This window comes from Amblyomma mixtum, chromosome 7 (genome assembly GCF_055824585.1).
Source record: "Amblyomma mixtum isolate Tamu chromosome 7, ASM5582458v1, whole genome shotgun sequence".
Taxonomy (NCBI): domain Eukaryota; kingdom Metazoa; phylum Arthropoda; class Arachnida; order Ixodida; family Ixodidae; genus Amblyomma; species Amblyomma mixtum.
The window spans coordinates 9844042-9863392 of NC_143018.1; the positions used below are offsets into that span (position 1 = coordinate 9844042).

Genomic DNA, 19351 nt, shown 5'->3' on the forward strand with positions numbered 1-19351 from the left:
AAAAAAAGCTGTCTTGACGTATAGCATTTTAAAGAACAGCTGGTGGTGGTGCTACCTGTATTTCAATTTTTTTGCCTTTTATAGTTTATAAAAGCTTTGCTTTCAGCAAAAGTAGAGTCTTTGTCATTAGAATTCAGTAACCTACCAATACAGGCCAACTTCAATTTGCCATCAGTATCCTAGCCAGGTAAAAATCTTTCCCAGCTCAACTGGTTTATGGAACAATTTCCAGTTGGTTCCAGTTGGTTCCAGTTGGAACCAACTGGAAATTGTTCCATAAACCAGTTGGGCTGGGAAAGATTTTTGCCAGGGTTATATCAATTAAGGATTGCCACTGTAATACAGTAACCTCGTAATACAGTGTACAGTTGTGAAGCCATGCGGCCGCTAGCACAAAGCAAGCAGCACACTGGCTAGCCTGGAAAGAAATAAGGACAACTTGAATCCAGCAGGTGTGCATATGAGGCCCAGTTTTTATTTTCGCGTGCACAAAGTGAAAATGATGCGACTCCCTCAGTCGAGACTAGCTTGCGAGGACTAGGTACATGCCCGCCTTGTTCGCCTTAGCTCAGACAGCCAACAAGCAAATAAAAAAAAAAGAACAGGAACAAACTGGCACGCAGGTGCATGCGGCCAGAAACTTCACTTTGCAACCTTTGTCACCACACCAACGGCGGTAAACTCTCTAAAAAGACTTGTTCACCGACAAGTAAGACATACATTTAACACAACCGCATTTTTTTTCCCCTCATTTGCATCCAGGCATTGCACCTACCAGCTCCTGCACTCTGGTGGTTAAAGCTATGCCCAGAGCTGAAGGTGCAAATGGTGACAGCGAAGTTCACGGCACATTGTCCGTAATAATTGCGGTTTCTAGCCACATGTGAAAGTGCAATCCAAGTTAAGCCACTTCACCTTGCTGGAACAAAAACCATGGACGGCCCCACGCTCTTCATGCAAGACAACATTGGCAAATTGTAACCTGAAGAACTGGGCCACTCCAACTGCAACCACCGAAAATGCCTGTCTGCAAAAATATTACCTCACAAAACAATTTGTAACTGCCTACCCGGCTTTGCTACAGCAACGAGATTCTGAAACGGTTATTTTGATGCTATTTCTCAAGAACTGCGAGGCAGCCCTCCGTGCACACATGCACACACAAAATAAGAACTCAAGGTATCAAGTGCAGCAGCGATTGCAATATATCTCCCTTGATATGACTCCCGTATACTTTGATTCTTAAAGAAGCATTATATACAGCCAACAACATATCATTGCATTGCATAGGCATTGGAAAAACTCTTGCAGCACATTGGCTCATTCCAAGACCTACATTACTTACAAGCTAAACCTAATCTGCTCTGAAAGCTATCACAGAGGATAATAAGTGTAGTTTGCCACATATTATCGCTAGCACTTTCCAACGGTTGCTATGCGTCTGCAAACATTGCAAGTGCATACGCGAGCAAAACTTAGCCCTATGTACAGAATGAAGTGACTATACACAGATATATATATGTATACACACAGGTTCACCGGCAATCTCAAAAGGCTCAGCTAGCTAGCCACAAAAATAAAATGACAAAACACTTCACTGTCCAGAGGACATCAACATAAACTCAAGTGCCATACCACATTTCTTCCCAAAATGTTTTTTTTTTCTCACAGCCGAAAACACCAAAACAGGTCATAAATTCCGAAGTTCGCACTTATTGGTGGCACATCAGAAAAAAAAAAGGGACACTCGTGTCACTCACAAGCGGCAGCTGAAACAAAACTATTCTTCGAACATCAGCCTCTGACAGCGTGGCGCAAAACTATGTACATTGTTCCCTTGACGTTCCACAATTTTTTCACAGTGAGATAATGATGTAGCACCACAAAATGGGGAGCCTTTGGCTTTTTTTACGAGGATTCTAGCCTGCAGCTACAGACTAAAGAACCTTGAGCTGTGAAGAATGCCTCACTATCAGAGAGAGGAGTTGGTGAAGAAAAGGACACTGCACGTCCCTACTTCTCTTATTCCACAAAAACCTTCCTAAGGAAAAAGTCTGCTAACAGTAATATATGCTGCACCGCTGGTTCAGCGACAAGCAGAACTCGCCACGAGAGCTCAAGACCTAGGGAGCTAAAAATATTAGGCATCCACTCCGATGAGTCCGTGACGATTGATGTAGTAGTGTGGAGCAAGCTCTGTAGTGTGCTCACATTGCATAATGCAGCCGGTGCAGCGACGCTTGGCGGGCATAATAGTATAACGATCACACACCTGAGTGGAACTCGGACGGCGTCAAGAAAAAACGCAGAAAGGGCGCCCCTGGTAACAACACACCAGGGATGAGAAGTGGCGGTTCCTCTATGAGAAGCCCCCTAATTAGTTACTACACCACATTTGTTCAGTGTAGAGGCAAATGCAAGCCAGCAGCTCTCAACTGCGAGCCATGTCGGCCATTGCCCTGCTGCTTTCTATGCGGCAACAGTGAACATTGCGAGACGTATTCGTGAAACTTTCTTTACCGGGTGCTGGTGCATTCTACATTCCAAAGCAACATGTGAGCAATCGAAGTCACGGTTAACATGCAATCACACAGAAACATGCCAATGCATAGGTGTTTTCATGTTTGCTGCCGGGACGCAGAACCGCCGCCTGGGTGAAAGCTTGGTACAAGGAACCCAAAAGAGTGTGTCGCTGCAGCATAATGTAACAGCTTATCGTTACAACTTCTAAAACACGTTTGATCGGGCCAAACACAGCTGCCCAGCTGTTACTTACAAGTCTACTTTTTTTCATGGAACTGTTGCAATAAAATCTGTTCTGGAAGACATCCAATACATGTGCTGACAAGCATCTGGTGCTTTCAGGTATGGAGCAATTCCTACATAACCTCATCTAGCTGATTCAAGTGTACTTTCTTTGCAAGAATGATTGATAGAAAAAGGTCACTACTGAAGAAAACAAAATTCCCGTTTTTGAATTGTGCCTTCTTGGTACCAGTTGCAATTCTGAGCTTGGAATTGAATTTTCTGGCTTAGTACACTACTCTTGCGAGCTGCGAAACTGAGATATCAGTGCTCACGTGTTGCTGCACACATTTTTGGTGTGCAGGCAATGTTTCAGTTCCTTCACAAAAAAAAAAACTTCTGAAGCTTCGTTCGCCTTTACAGTAAGTGCCAACTTTCATGTAGTGAAAGCAAAGCTTCAACAAAGTAACAGAAATACACGCCTAAAGTATGTCAATCACATGTAAGCATACAAAATATCAGACAGCAAAACTGAGGTTAGAGCTGTTTACAATATGTGCCGTAAAGTGCTATTTAGACTAAAGTAATATATGTCCACTATTACAAGTACTCTAATAAAAGAATGAAGCCAATGTCACATCACAACTGCTCTCAAATGAGATGAAAAAAAAAAAGGTTACAGGACAGCCACGCAATGGATGGACGAAGTGGGTAAAAAGCTGCGCCATCACATGAGTACCACAACTAAGTGTGAGTGTTCACAAATCCCATACATAGCTCTAGCAACATTTGTGCCATGCTTTTACAATCCCAACGGCACTAGGCACACTTCTGCGGCTGCAAACTATGATAACACCTATACACTAGCATTCCAATGCAAAACTAACTCGATGAATAGCTTCTCCCTTTGCAGGGTTAGAGAAGCTTGCCATGCAACTTTCGAAGAACGCAGCACCCGTGACACAAAGTTCACAACTCTTTTTTCCAGTGAGGAAATAACAATGAAGGAAGCGTGCACAAGAGCTGAGGCTTCAAGAGGTGCTGTAGCGAAAACTGCACGAATACCAGCCACAACTGTGGCATCGTCATGTTAGCGCAAAATACTGCATTTTGCTGTGTCAATGCCAAAAATTCGTGCCAGCCCGAGGTGGACGTGGAGCGCTATGCACAACATGCTGCAGAAGACAATGCTTCGTTGCATCCTTGCTGAAGACGCCTGGCCCACAGCACTGCTCACAGCAGTCCATTTGTGCCATGTGGCACACAGCCACATGGCACAGCTCTTGGCTTCTCTGGCGGCTCAGAGGGTTGCGGGCTCTGGGTCGAGGCAGCGGTGGCAGCCACTGCACCGGCAGCACAACAGGCATGGGGCCGCCAATAAGAGGAGGGGCGAGGCTAGCAGCAGCAGGAAGCCAAACCCAGCAAAGATGCCGACCACCTGTGAGAAAACAGCAGGGGACAATGGTTAGATGTATACTTCCTTATCAGATCAATGGACCCGGTAGTCTGTTCTATCATAAAAAGATAAAACCTAAGCAAAAAGCAGTTGGTGTTTGAACAGGTATTAAGACAAGCGACTTAGGCTACGAGGGAAGCCATAGTGGAGGGCTCCGGAAATTTCGACCACGTGGGGTTCTTTAGCGTGCACTAACATCGCACAGTACATGGGCCGCTAGAATTTCGCCTCCATCGAAATGCAACCGCCGCGACCAGGATCGAACCCGCGTCTTACGATATGTATATATTTTGTTATATACGAGAATTCATGTGTGTTTCCAATGATGTGGGCCACTGGCTGCCTGTGCTGCACACTCAAGCAGAATTGTGATTACGCAGTGCAGAGTATAATATGTGTACATGAAACTGGAAATAAATTTTATTTTTATCATTATTATTATCATCATCAATGGGCAGTGGCCCTAGGGGTTGCGAGCTACTCTGCTAACCAATCACATCAGTCAGCGAAAGATACATTTTAATGCTTCACTTCATTAAATACATGAGACGCATTGAAACTCTTGTGCTTATAATTTTGTCTTGAGGTCAATTTCTTGTTTGGGTAACAAAAAAAAAGAAGGCTTAACAATGGACTAGGTGTGAGGAGGAACAGTGTGTGATGGTCATGAATGTAGGTGCAACTTCACTGCACACACAAACTGTATCAGTGCATCATCTCTTTCTTTTCCTTCAGTGACTTGTGAATGCAGCTTGAAGAGTTTGCAGCTTGCAAACTGTATTTTACTTGCATACTGGGCACTCTCGCATAATGTATGCTCCCTTAATTTCAGCTACCAAAATTTAACTTCTGCTAATATATATCACCCTTATTCTCTTAACCAACGAGAGGAAGGAGAGAGCACAATCGCTCTGCAGGCTTCAACGTCCAGTGGTAAATGATATAATCGGGACAGACCTGGGTCCTGTGCCAGACGACTGATGCCCGCGAGTGACCCAGCTTGTTCTTGCATGGCCCTTTGTCATAGTGCCGCAACAGGAAGTCATCCTGGACCAAGGAAATGAGCAAAAGAGAAAACTTCAGCAGGGACTCAGGGAGAGCACTGCCCCAGCAATGTATCCTTGTGTGAAACATATCTATTGGCATATTGGTGAAGGACAAAACAGGGACATCAAACATCAAGCAATGATGCAGAATAACAAATATGCAGCTGCTAAGGCTTGATAATTCAAGCATAAAGGAGAATGAAAACATGTATAAATCATGTGGAGTTCGAACTAAAGGAAGCCTTTTAACATACAATGTTAACAGCACCACAGTTCAAGTTCAGATATGCTGAAAGTTCAAACTGTGCGAGTACAAACTCGTGAGATTTTACCGCATCAACAGTCATCACTGATTAGAACTGATCCCCTTTGGTCTGCGTCACAACATGAATGCTAAGTGAAAGATTAACGGACTAACATGCAAAATACAGCAGCAAACTATGATGAGGCACCTTGTAGTTATTAATGCAAGCAAACGCACCCATCACTCTATTATGTTGAAAGAAAAAAAAATAGATACATGTCTGGTACAAAGATGTTTGGCTCCATCAATACGAATTAAATCTACTCACATAAAGTGAACGAGGTTGAGTAACTTGCTCAGTGGCCGCCTCGCAGTATTTCTACAGCATTGGAGCAAGCTTGCAATAACTGAATCGCTTGAATCACTTGCTACTGCTGCTAGCTGTATTCCTCATCTTAGGTGATATTCCCTTCTCCAACTATTTCATTGCATAAGCAAAAGAAAGCATGACAGCAGCAGTGTCAAGGTGTCACAAAATCATAACTTTAAACAGCTGGTTTGTTTCACCTCCATGTTGGAGCATATGACCACCGAGAATTTGTTCATGACAACTGCCATAAGAAAGAAATTGTCACGAGGAAATACACCGAGTGAATGTGAACATTGTAGTGCTTATACACTCCACAGTGGACAATGCTGTGCTGAGACCAGGCTCTACCATTCGAGGAGGCAAACTGCATGCAAAATGCACATGGATCCAAGAGGAGGCGCCACTCACGTCGAGGGAGGCAAGGCAGTACCAGCAGAAGACGTGCCGGCAGCGTTTACACATCATCTGGGCGCACCCTTCATCCCGCTCTATGGGGATGCGGCACCGCGGACAACGCTTGATCAGGCCAGACTCCTCGCCGGGAAGGTTGGCCCTGCATTGCAAAGGTGCATCGTTAGTTGACTGTAATGCAGGCACGCTATAGATAGAGCCAGTGTTTCAGTATACACATGGAAGCAATGGGGCTTTCAATGTCAACAATGACCGCAGAATATTTGCTCAGAAGCATCTGCACGGAAGCATTTGCATATGGCTACTGTCGTAATGCATTCAAGGTGATGCACACATGAGAATAAAGAAAACACATAGCAGATATTCAAACCTTTACCATACAAACAAGTACAGTAATGAAAATCCAAGAACAGCTTGCCTTTATGCAACTCTTTATGAAGAAATCAACGATGCTGACAAGGGAGATGCTCGAAAAGAGCGACATTAACCTTACTCACTTTTTAATCAAATGCTGTTGCATTCTGCTCACTTTTGAATAATTTCTCGTCGCCTTCTAGAAATTAGCTTTATCAGCTGTATCAATTTCTTGTTATAATTTGTAACCCATGTACACAACAGCAAGCTTGCCCTCCAACGAAAGGCTGAAAAGGAGAGCCGGTGAATCACTGCTGGGCCAGTACACATAACTATCCTTTTCTTCAATTCAATTCTATTCAATCCTTGCCATCCGCAGCACCTACTAGCAGACGCTGGTGACAGCGGGGCCGCTTTAGCCAATGACGATGGCGAAAAAGAAAAAAAAATTGAGCAGAACCAAAACAGAATCTTTGTGTTATCCCAACCATGCTCTTCTTCACTCTATCTTAGCTATCTTTCTTATCTTGCTCTATCTTAATGATATAGGTGGCCTAAAAAGAACAGTAAGAAATAAAAGAAAAGGCACTCACAGCTCATCCTCAGAGAACTGTCTCCGGAACTCATCACAGGACTGGTACGCATGCCAGCGCTCCTTGCATGACGAGCAGAATGTGAGCTTGCACTGTAAGGAAGAAACACGGTGGTAAATACGTGGCTCCAAGGATGAGCACAACACTCTTTAACTAAGTAAATATTAGCCTGCATGTTTAATGAAAGCTGGCTTCAATGATGATTGCTCCTTTATAGGAGAAGCTCAGAGGGCTTAGGTTAAACTGCAGGTGCATTTTTCTTTTAACTGATTCCTACACATGGATGTCAACACAACAGAACGGAGCACAGGCCCCGAGATAACCTGTGACGATTTTCTCGCAGAGAGGGCACCGTCGAGTCGTACACTGCTGGACTCACAGTGTGGCATTGCCCTTTAGCACGAAGTACTGGCAGGTTATTCTACAAAATTAAACTAAGCTAGACGCAAATCGCTTACACAGAAAGAAACTGGGCTACAGCTACGCTTCAAGGCGCAAAACGAGCACACCGGCTGAATTACCTTGACACCGTACAAATTGGCCACAAAAGCAAGACGCCAGGCAATGGAGTACCTTGGCGCAGTGGACGGGTGAGGCCTCACACTCGCGCAGTGGTGGCAAGACACGGCAGATGCTCTCACAGCCCGGGCCAGGGCACCAAGTCTGGTTGGGGTCCATCTCCACGTCTGCAGACAGCAGAAACAGCAGCACATCAAACGCTGGCCACCGTGAAGATTGTTCAAAAGGCGAATAAACAGAGGAACACGCATGCTACTACTCCGACAGACAAGTTCATTACACGAACAATGTGCAGGTCTCCTACGACAAAATGCATCATGAAATGCATATGGATACTGCTCTTGTAGAATGAGAAGACGTGCATTATGGGAACTTAAATGTTTTTTAAATATTTTAAAATAAATGAATATTTGTTACATTATTGTTAAAAACAATAAATGCGAATGAAGTCTGACTGGTGCGCAGCTGGTGGCAGTACGAATCAAGAAACAGGTTGGACAAATTTATTTTATTTTTATTTTATTTTTACCATTATACACAATGCTGGGATAGTTTGGGACCACTCAACAGTTATGGATGTGGTGCTGTTGCATGTTGCTTCAATGTTCGTATTTTTATCTGCTCCACATATACTTTCAACTGTGTAATGTTATCATGATGCTTTTTAAAGCTACTCCTATGAAAGCACATTGTAAGTACTATCGCGCTCGATATGAGTTGCAATGCGCGGTCATCGACCGGGGCTCGTTCCGTGGTGTGCCTCCTCCAAACAGCTGCTCGGAATTCTGGGAGAAACTTTTTCCTGAGCGGGGGTGCTGTTGTTTCCTGGAACAGCAGTTTCATCCCAGAATTCTGAGCGACTGTTTGGAGGAGGCACACCACGGAACGAGCCCCGGTCGATGACCCCCAGACAACACCAAACATCCTGAGGATGTCCTCAAAAGATACAAACGTCCTCACGATTTTTGACTGTGTCTTTAGGACGTCCTGAGGACGCTGCCTAGTCGAGGGTCCTAGAAATGTCATCTGGAGGACCTAATGAGGACGCAGTTACAAACAGACCCTTTTTTTGATTGCAGTTGTTCCTGCAGCTATATGTAATTATTGCGGTAATTAAAGCACGGTCATTATTGCGGTAACTAAAGCGCACAGGTGAATTCTTGACAAATTCGCGCGGCTAAACCGCCTGTTTTTCCCTTTTGTGCGAGAGCGCAACGGCATCGAGTTGGGCAGCGCTGTGCGCTACGTGAAGATTTCTCTGCCGCACAGCGACGCGTGAACACGACGTCGCAGCGCAGGCGCAAGCAGGCAGGCGGGGTGCTTTTCTTCGTACGCGAATGCGCGAGCAGCGGAAAAGTGCACCGAGGCTCCGGAAACGAAATGATTTTCTTTCAGTGTCTGTTTTGCAGCAATCGAGAGTTGGTTGCGTATACTGTATGTAGCATTGTGTTTGCTTAACCAGTAAATTAGAAAACTGTTATACTTTAGAACCTTTCCGGATCTGTCGTTTACCACGGCATATCTTTGCGGTACCCATGAGCGCCTTGCGTCACCGCCACATGGAGGAAGGAAAATTGTTTTTCCTTCCTCCATGCACGCCACCTTTCAATCAGCCAAGTCAAGTCTCTTCAAGCCAAGCCAAGCCAGGGCATAGGAATCTGCATTTTCCTTCCTCCAAGGCGAAGTAGCGCACTGAAAAAGTCATGGAGGCGACGCTTACAAACAAAGGTGAGATGCTTGACGTTATGTCTTAAATTTTTTTTGATAGGAAAACTTGCGAACTTAGTAGTCACCACGATAGGCAAAACTGCTTGTCGCCTGCGCTTGTTTCTTTGGCATTCGCCGTTTTCTTTGTTTTTTTTTTGTTAAAAATGACATCACATTCGCGCCATTTTTAAGCCAGACCGCCAGACAAGTTCAAAATGGCTGAAAGTTCTGATCGACAGTTCCGCCGGGAGAGGAAACGGCGTGTTGACGCGTGTCTTCAGCTGTTGAACCTGGAGCAAAATCAAATACTAGGAGGGCCATCCACTTCGCGTCAACTGGAGACCCCTGCAACGTGCGTTGTGCGTGATTTGCCTAGAGCTCCTACATCACGCGAGCCTGGTGCGAACAAGCGCTTGTCAAGCGATCTTGGGGCAGGCAGTACTTATGGTGTGTCATCCGACAGTGACGAGCACTATTGTGTCGAGGCAGCCTGCTCGTCATGCTCTGACAGTGATTATGGCTCGGCGTGGGTCTGGGAAGCTGCAGAAAGCCCCGGCGTGGACGGTGTTGAAGGAGGCATTCCTCCTGCATCCTTCTCCAACGACGGCGCTTCCACGGAGGACGGCATAGGTGATGCTAGTGATGACATCACAAAATTTAGGCAGAAGCTGCAGATTTGGGCAGTGCAATCGCAGTCATCTCACGCCGCGGTGACATCGCTGCTGAAAGTTCTTCGGACACATGCATGTTTTTCTTCTCTGCCGTCATCTGCAAGAGCCCTACTTCAGACTCCAAAGAAATCTGCAGGAATTTTGGAGCGTGCAGGAGGAAAATATCGTCATTTCGGTATTGAAGTCGGATTGAGGTGGCTGCTGCTCAACTGTGGCGAGTTGCCTGCAGAACTGAGCCTCAGTTTCAACATTGATGGCCTGCCAGTCTCAAAAAGCTCTAAAGGACAGTTTTGGACTATCCTTGGCCGGGTCAACAACATCAGTGAGAAAGTGCCATTTGTTGTAACTGTCTTCTTTGGCAACAGCAAACCACACAGTGCAAATGAATTTCTGCGGGACTTTGTGGACGAGCTGAAATGTCTCATGTCTACAGGCATAACATTTGGCATATTGACAGTTGCTGTAAGGCTCCATTCCATAGTCTGTGATGCTCCTGCTAAAGCTTTTGTGATGTATATTAGAAGCCACACAGGCTACTATAGTTGTCCAAAATGTACTTTAAAAGGAGAATATTGTGAAGGTAGAGTGTGCTTTCCAAGTGCTCCTAGACAACTACGAACAAATGACAGCTTTCGCGCAAAAACACAGGAGCAGCACCACACTGGTGAAACAGTTATCGAAGAACTACCTATAGACATCATAAAATGTGTGCCATTCGATTATATGCACCTTGTATGTCTAGGTGTAACACGCAAGCTACTGCTGTTATGGACCCGTGGTCCAAAAGAAGTCAGGGTAGGCAGCAAAGTCTGTAGTGAGATTTCAGAGAGAAATACAAACTTAGCTGAGTTTGTGCCTTGTGACTTCAACAGGAAGCCAAGGGGCCTGTCAGAGTTAGATAGATGGAAAGCAACAGAACTTCGCTTCTTTTTGTTGTATGCAGGACCTATTGTTTTGCAATCAGTAATTCCCCCAGAGATGTATAAAAATTTCCTTGCTTTGCATGTAGCCATACGTGTACTGTCAAGCAGTGCTGCTACAGCAAATGAAGTTAAGTATGCAGAAGACCTGCTGAGTTTTTTTATTAGCAGCTTTATTAAGGTCTATGGTCAACAGCATGCCTCACATAATGTGCATGGGCTGTACCATCTAGCTGCTGATGTGTTGCACCTAGGGCCCCTAGATGCTTGGAGTGCATTTCCATTTGAAAATTATATGTCTTCTTTAAAGCGCATGCTCCGGAAGCCAGAATGCCCTCTTGAACAGCTGTGTAACAGGTTGGCAGAGCATGGCACAGTTTTCACTGGCAACGTGAAGGCAACAAGTTACCCGCTTTTCACGTCAGAGCATGAGACAGGGCCGCTCATTGATCCTTGCCAAGGGCCACAATTTTTTAAAGCAACATTACCAGGCAATCTTGTGCTTGCAGCTGACAAGAAAAATAACTGTTGCACACTTCTAGATGGGTCTGTTATTTTGATTGAAAACTTTGCTCATTTTCCATCTGGTGACCCATGTGTCATTGGAAGAAAGTTTCGCCAGTGCAGAGACCTGTACACTTCGCCTTGTCCATCCTCGATGCTCGGTATATGCATAGTTTCGCAGCCTTCTAGCCTGTCGTCCTGGCCTCTTCACAGCATTGCCAAAAAATGCCTAAAAGTGCTTTTTAAGAGAGAGAATGTTGTTTTTCCTCTCCTCCACTCTTGAGCATTTGCCTAGATTACACACAGTGTCTGATTTGGCTGACTTGTTTTTACACCTCATGTGGCACAAGTGTGCATATTGTTGGCACTACATAGCAGACAGTTCTCCATGGATGGAGTGGGAGTCGGGAAATGAGGCAAGGGGACAGTCTGATGGTTTTGTGGTACTGAAAATTGCTGGAAAAAAACAGTAACCTCGAATTTGCTGATGATGCAGCTATGCTAATTTAAGGGATGAAATGTAGTATAAGCTTGAGGGTCTGTACAGGCATAGTGCTACAGTTTGCTTAAATTGGTTTGGTTGGTTTATGGGGTTTAACGTCCCAAAGCGACTGAGGCTATGAGAGACGCCGTAGTGAAGGGCTCCGGAAATTTCGACCACCTGGGGTTCTTTAACGTGCACTGACATCGCACAGTACACGGGCCGCTAGAATTTCTCCTCCAAAGAAATTCCAGCCGCCGCGGCCGGGATCGAACCCGCGTCTTTTGGGTCAGCAGCCGAGCACCATAGCCACTGAGCCACCGCGGCGGCACAGTTTGCTTAAGTTTAAAGGAATAAAATGTAATTCAATTTTCTGGAGTTGAAGATGGGTGGTGAGGTATCGTAATAGTGGTAGTATGCCTTTGCAATGTAGAGGTGAATTACCCAGATCATGAGCGAAATTAAGCACATTAGGAGTAGCTTTGAAAGCATTTCACAGCACAGCCACATACATATTCAATGAAAAAAAAAAAGGCTCCATTAGAGTAAGAGTGGTGTCCAAGACAGTGACAACACTTCTGGGTACATTTTTGGGTATGTTATCTAAGAGATTTGGTAACGATGCAAGACAGCATTTAGAAAGTGCTAAAGATGATGTTTTGCTGAAGGGTGTAACGAATTCTGTAGCTGTGTTGTTTGCTGATGTCTTTTTATTATTGAATGGCAAATCTCTGTATTTGTTCTATTTTTGTGCTTGTAAAATAAATTTTTTGACTTCATCATTCTAGAGCCAGTTATACTTGTGAGGCTTTGCTATGTTTTGCATACTACTGAACATTTGCATAAGAAATTATGGTACATGCATGTATGTTTCTTTTTTATAAGGTGATCACTACGTTGTAGTGAAGTTTCCAGAAGAGGACGATGCAGTTGCATTAATTCACAAACGATGGATATCAAGAAAAGGATTTTGTTTGTGGCCCCCAGAGATGAGGCATGTTGAGAGCCTTGTTAAGGCTGGAGCAACACCGGGCCCAGACTGGAAAGAACTGCCATGTACAACTGTGCAAGCCTTTGGTAAAATTGATTATTGTGTTTGATTTTATGTTCATGCATTGTAGCTGGCTGTAATGTTTAAATTACTTGCTCTTATACTTAGCCTTTCATAAACAAATTATCTTATTTACTTGTAATGCAAAACTTTACTGAAATAGAAATCTGCCATTATGCATTGTGTTACAGTAGATTATTACAACTAAGCATTCATTATTTATAACTGAGTCTATCATGTACCTGGACATAAGTATCAAACGTATTTGTATCTATGCCAACCTATTTTTTTTCCCCCTTTAGTGTGCACCCACAAAGTCTGCCCTATTGCTCTGTTCATGCACCCCTTGCTTGCTTCTTTCATTATGCAGCCGCGAAGACGATCCTTGAAATACATTTGTTTTTGTTTATTTTTTAATTTTTGGGCCTGTGTAGTTGATCCTCACATTATAATCACAGTCGTTAAATTTGAGTAGCTGCAATTCTGTAGTCAGTGCGTTGTAGGAATTCTGATAAATTAGCCAATTTTGTGCACGACCATTTGGTAAGAATAAAAAAAAAGACATTTTTGCTCTCTATGACAGTAATTTCAACAGCCACCTATCGTTTTTTGCCTTAATGCCCTTCCAGTTGTGACATCAATTAGTTTTCTTTTCACTAGTGATTTCTGGGTACAGCTAATAGAAATAGCAAAACTGTAGTCACAAGAAAAACTAGAAACAGCTGCACATTGTTAGCTAAGTGCCTTGAAAAATATACTGCATGTAACATGCTATGTGCTAAATACTGAAAAGAACTTGGCCTGCCAGTTAAGTTCTTGCCAAGAAGAGATTAGAGCATTTCATTATCACTGTACTCCTTGTATAGGCAACCAGGGCCAAGTAAATTGTATGTGGCAAATGTTCAGCATATTTCAGTGGGTAATGGTTATTTTTATATTTTTCAGTTTTAGAAATATGTGCCATTTAAACGTGCGGCAGTCAAACCCAGTTGTAACAGTATTAAGGTGCTGAGGTGATGGCATCGCTATAGCTGGTAGCAGCAGCAACTGGGTTGCACAGAAAAAAATAAACGCAAACAACTTTCTTTCATGATACTGACGGAAAGTGCTCTACACCATTTATACTTTTAGGCACATATGGTGATGCAAGGCAACGCCTGAGAAGGGCAGAAGACACGTCTGACCTCCAAAGTGAAGATGACCTCGGGAGGGGAAGGAGGAAAAAAACAGCCAGACATTTGGAATGCTCAGATACGGATGATGATGAGCTGAACCTGCCAAAGCCACCACAAGTTATGATGAAAAGTAAGAGTTCATAGCTCTTTTTTTTTTTGCAATCTTACACTTGAGGGGCAAAGGTTCTGTATCCTATGTCTTAACTGTTAATATAAAGATTCTGCACAAATCTATAGTGATCTGGTAGTGCAGACAAAGTTTGAGATTGATGATCCATTTTTTCTCGAGGAAAAGTTTTTTGCCATGTGCACTTTGAAGTAACAGTCATTATCTTGTGCTCGTCAACCGTTTTTCATTTCATAAACTTCCAAGCATGGCATGCACTAAAGAATTCAAAGTGAAAAGCTGTGAACCAAAACAAAGTTGGAGCTCTCAAACTCTATTTATTGCTCACTTTTGTTTGGGTGAAGAGGCTTAAGTGTTGCAACATGTTGTGTGCAGAAAAACTAGACAAGGCTCATAGTGAAAATTCTCTTAGTATAACGGGGGCAAATTCTGATAAATCTTTCATGAACAGTTAAAAGGCTGTGGTTCAGGTTATTTGACATCTTTTATAATGTGAGTACCGAAAATTGCATTTGAGTGGCAGTTCTACTCATTTTGCTGTTATTTTAATTCAAGGAGCGAGAAATGACAGCAATAAAAGGCCTCGAAAGGAACCAACAGGAGCTATGTATTCATCGGACAGCGTTCAACTTCACGGTATGATCTTTTTGTTTGTTACGCAGGCATTATAATGAATATAGAAATCATATGGTCTGTTAATTTGTATTCATGGAGTTTTGGTTCTAGCTTTAAATGTGTTAAAAAGGCACTGGTTATTTGAGCATCACATATTTCAAACACTTCTTGAAGTTTTACAGTTCCATTTATCAAGGGTCGGCTGTATTATTCAAGCAGAAAATTTGTTGTCCTGTGGTATGAACTGCATTACATGAGTAAGGCTTTGGTTACAAGCGAATTAAGAGTAGTGCCATGAAGTCAGTTTGAGCAGGTAGAGCTGTCTCTATACTCTTCTTATGATGGCAGCATCATCACATTACTCATTTGCTTCAAACTAATGCAATTTTTTTGTACTAAGTGCAAAGCAGTTTTAATTGACTGATATAATTTTAAGATTTGTTGCATGCACAGGTTGAAGTCAGTCCGTATATTTAGATATTCATCTATGAATCCAAGCCTAGAAGTTCTCTCGAGCTCAGCAGCTGTTTTTTATTTTTAATTCAAATATATCTTGTATGTACAGATAACAGCCGGGACAGTCAAGAAGATTATTTATCCAGGAGCCCCGGCCAAGGATTGCCGAGCTTTTGTAAGTTGTACATGCTTGGAAGTAATATTGTGCATCAGCTGGTTATAATATAGCACCCTCTTTCTGTTGCATTCCTCAGCTCGCGCTTCCAGCATGCCGCACAGTCGTATCCCAGGCGACCAAAGAGGATACCAGTCACAGTGTAAGTTTACTGCTGCAGTGGCACTTCCAGGTGTACCGTTCCTATGTGAGACTTAATTCTGGTTTCATTATGGTCAGATGACTATGGAAGTCACGAGCCACAGAGGATGCTACCTGCGCACCCGACAAGACCTGGCAATGACCACTTCCATCCAGGTGAGCCTGTGAATGCATTACTTTTTTTGTTTTATAATTAAATTGATGTTTCCACTCCCTGCAGCACATATGTCAAGGCCCAGTGGCCATCATCTGGTGTCAAGCCCTGCTCCAACATACGCCCTTAAATCAGGTAACCAAGAGTGAAATAACGACCTTTCGTCAGTGAACACAAGTGACCCCTGTAGTCGCTTTTGTTTTTGCTAGATATGTGGTCGCACTTTTCTGAAGAAGTAATCTCAATTATAATGAACAGCAAAAGACAGTTCAAGCTCTATTGCAAGTTTCACTCCTCATTTGGGAAGCAGTGAGCATAATCTGGCATATTTAGAATATGCTAATGAATGTTTCGAAAAACCGAATTTTAAGTCAACTGTGGTGCATGAACTCAACTCTTCCTGCCAATAGTACACATATATTACCATCTACATAGCATCTCTATACAGCAGCAGTATATATAGCTTCAAATAAAAGGGTTTTTCAGCTGGCTGTTAGAACAAGTTTTTGTCATTGAGTTCTTCTTAGACTAGCTATGAACAAGTTTTAGAAAATTGTTGCTTTGAAGCAGGTCATTTGCATAAATCAGAGACAGTTCTGAAACTAGAGTAAGTATGCATTTTGTTCACTGTCGATGATTGGAATGAGAAGGAAGATAACTTATTATCATGTCAACTCGCATTGGAAGGAACCATTTTAAATCACCTTGATGTTGGGGCCCAACCACCAGTAAGAATAGTGATAAGTGATATTATCATGAACCTTGCATAATGCAGAAGTTATGATGAAAATGTCCGGCACTTTATTACCGAGCAGTTAAAAACAGCCATATGTATTTATCTATTGCAATACATATCATATTGTATTGCAATGGCTGGATTTTATTTTATCCTCATAAAATTGGTGCCTGGAGCAAAAGTTCAAGCCTGGGTCAAGGAATAGTGTTTGCTCAGAATAGTGAGTTCTGTTGCTGCCATGTTATAGTGTTCCAGTTCACTCTGTTCTTTTTTTTAATTGATTATGCATATATGCTCATCTTTTCAGAATTTGAACAACTTCTCAGAATTAATCAAACTATACTCCTAAGAGTTGAGCAGCAGGGCAAACAGCTACAGGCCATTATGGACAGGCTCAGTGCTGGAACTCACATTTCGTCTGACCTACACGAGGATTTGGTGAAAACTCCATTCACCGATATAGAAGCATTTCTCACATTTGATGCAAGTTTGTCGGGTAGCGAGACATTCAGGACACGACTGGTATGGTGCTTTTTTTTTGCATGTTGTTGAAGCATGAATAGAAAAGGGCTCGTTATTAATGATATATTCATTCCTTACAGCTCCACCAGCTCTCCAGCCTAGGGGGCTCAGCTGTAGGCCCAGCAACAAGAAGAATGCTTGCAGCACTTCTTAGTCTGCAAGTGGCTGTAGAGTACAGCTGGTTAGGACAGAAAGGGAAGCGCAACTTCTCTGCACTCAATGTCACTGACATCATTTGCAGTAAGTTACGTTTATGTCATATCTGTGCAGCACTCTAGGGGAACCCTTATGGCTTTTTAAACCTGACGAGGAACTCGCCTACCTTTGCTTCCATTGCTTTCAGCTTGATATGGACGCAAACAGAGGCACGTGGGTGTACAAATTCTCAACAACTGCCCCAATTCTATTAATGAATAGCTGTATTGCATAAGAGTTGTTGAAAGCATTATAGTATGATTAGCCCCATGATAAAGGGGGTAAAGAAAAGAAAGCAGATGCAGCATGCATGAATAGAAGTGCTTGAGAAACCCCATAAAGCACATTGGAACACTCGGTTTGAGAACTTCTCCCATAAGTAAAAAAAAATCCTTTTCTAGATTAAAAAAAAAAAGTTCAGCACAATATCACAAAGGTGGCATAGTTACGGAGTGGCTTAGAACAAGGTTAGCTGGGTAATGTTTTGGCTTGAAAGAAGCCTTCAGGGTTAAGAATGAAATGAATCATTGAACTGATTCAGTGTTTCATGAAACTCTTGTCAGGTGAACAAGTGACATTTGATAGAAAGGGAAGATGAAAGGAATGCTGTGCGAACAAAGCTATTAAGGCCTAAGTACTGAGGAAATTTTTTTTCTCTTTCCTTGGAAGTGTTATAATTAAGTATTTTATCTCCTGCTGCCGCAGCACATTTCAAAGAAGCTCAGGTCTAGAAATCAATCAGACAGTGCGTATTCTCCACGACTTTCCTTTAGCACACCTCTATTCCCACCTTAAGCCATTTTGCAAGAGTTTGAAATAAAAAAAAGCAAGACATGCTCTAGCAAGCTTCGCTTGGGCAGTGCTCCTAGCATTATATCTTGAGAGCAGCAATTGGTAACTAAGAAAATAATGCATCTGTTAGCTACAGAAGCAGGAGACACACTTGTAGCTTTGCAAATGAGAAAAAAAGGCCGAGACATGGTTTCTGTAAAGTTCCTTGTTTACTCTTGCGTTTGGCAGCATTTTCAATCAGTGTACTTCTCAGTGATATGCTTTTTAATGCCATGCAGCTTCATATGATTGCGTGAATTTCATTTGGGCATTATGAATCACTGTCATTATGAATGGTTTTTCCAGAGGCAGTGAAGAAATGCTTCAGTGAAGTTAAGAAAAATGACATTGAAAATGTAGTAAAGATTTGGCTAAGACATGCTGCAGAAAAGCTACGCAAACTTCATGTGAAGGAAGCTCATGCTCACAGCACTGGTAAGTTGGACTGTAACTGCTGCTGGAAAAGAAGCAATAGCATGTTATTGCTGTATACCATAAGTATCCAGGAAATATCTTGAAAGCAATGGTAACGCCGTATTGTCTTGCAAGAGATATCTGCCACTTTTCACCAGCTTCCCCTTTCACTTTATGTATTCTCTCTCGAAGATGTTAATACAAAATGAAATGCGGTTAAGAGCAGTTATCGCATCTACTAAGACTATATGAAAAGTTCTGATTATTCTGCAACCAGATCATTTGATTTAAAAAATTGCATGAAAGAGGAGTATCTTTCCAGGTAAAATTGCTTCAACTTGTTTGTGCTGTACTGTAGGAACTTAAATATTACGTGCATGTATTCAACATGCAAAAAATTCTGGCTTTACTAAACAAGAATTCAGGGTGCTGTTAAAGGCATCATATATTTTTCATTGTGGAAATGCTTGTACGTATGTAGTAACATACAAAAAGAATAAGCTGCTAATGTTTGCCTGGAGGTATATTGCTTTTACCAAGATTGATTCTTTTAGGTCAAGACACCGAGCTGCTGCATGATGAAGAATTGGAGTTTTCCGAATGAAGAAGAAAATGAGCATTGAAATAAATATTTATGCAGCATTATTTTTCTGTGTTCCTGCTAGCATTTCCATTCTAACTGAACTGATGCAATGTGGGTTCTACTGAGGTTGCTCAATCACCCGTTGTGACTCTTCC

At 42.7% G+C, this 19351-nt stretch overlaps 3 protein-coding genes across 3 annotated transcripts in view; 2 read left to right on the top strand and 1 right to left on the bottom strand.

Moving 5' to 3' along the window:
- Positions 1–444: 444 nt before the first annotated feature.
- LOC149334965 (putative E3 ubiquitin-protein ligase RNF144A-A) overlaps positions 445–19351 on the bottom strand; it is a 43545-nt gene continuing 24638 nt past the window's right edge. Inside the window, exons 5-9 of the mRNA XM_089551647.1 lie at positions 7793–7905; positions 7220–7311; positions 6270–6414; positions 5159–5248; positions 445–4183 (exon numbers count right to left, since the gene is read on the bottom strand). Of these exons, the coding sequence (XP_089407773.1) occupies positions 4046–4183; positions 5159–5248; positions 6270–6414; positions 7220–7311; positions 7793–7905 (578 nt within the window). The 3' untranslated portion in view covers positions 445–4045. The remainder of the gene's footprint in view (positions 4184–5158; positions 5249–6269; positions 6415–7219; positions 7312–7792; positions 7906–19351) is intronic.
- On the top strand, positions 9114–19327 carry LOC149334966 (uncharacterized). The gene is made up of 12 exons (XM_089551642.1): positions 9114–9466; positions 12907–13098; positions 14204–14377; positions 14930–15010; positions 15555–15620; positions 15700–15762; positions 15840–15917; positions 15982–16050; positions 16959–17173; positions 17254–17413; positions 18506–18634; positions 19168–19327. Exons 1-12 carry the CDS (start codon positions 9442–9444, stop codon positions 19215–19217), a joined length of 1302 nt encoding a protein of 433 aa, XP_089407768.1. The 5' UTR covers positions 9114–9441; the 3' UTR covers positions 19218–19327.
- LOC149334967 (uncharacterized) lies at positions 9651–12109 on the top strand. The gene has a single exon (XM_089551649.1). The coding sequence runs from the start codon at positions 9661–9663 to the stop codon at positions 11821–11823; it is 2163 nt and encodes a 720-aa protein (XP_089407775.1). The 5' UTR covers positions 9651–9660; the 3' UTR covers positions 11824–12109.

Coding starts and splice junctions, on each gene's coding strand:
- LOC149334967 (XM_089551649.1), top strand. CDS start 9,661: ATGGCTGAAAGTTCTGATCGACAGTTCCGCCGGGAGAGGAAACGGCGT.
- LOC149334966 (XM_089551642.1), top strand. CDS start 9,442: ATGGAGGCGACGCTTACAAACAAAG. Junction 15,763..15,839: donor AAGAGGATACCAGTCACAGT/GTAAGTTTACTG, acceptor CATTATGGTCAG/ATGACTATGGAAGTCACGAG. Junction 18,635..19,167: donor AGCTCATGCTCACAGCACTG/GTAAGTTGGACT, acceptor TGATTCTTTTAG/GTCAAGACACCGAGCTGCTG.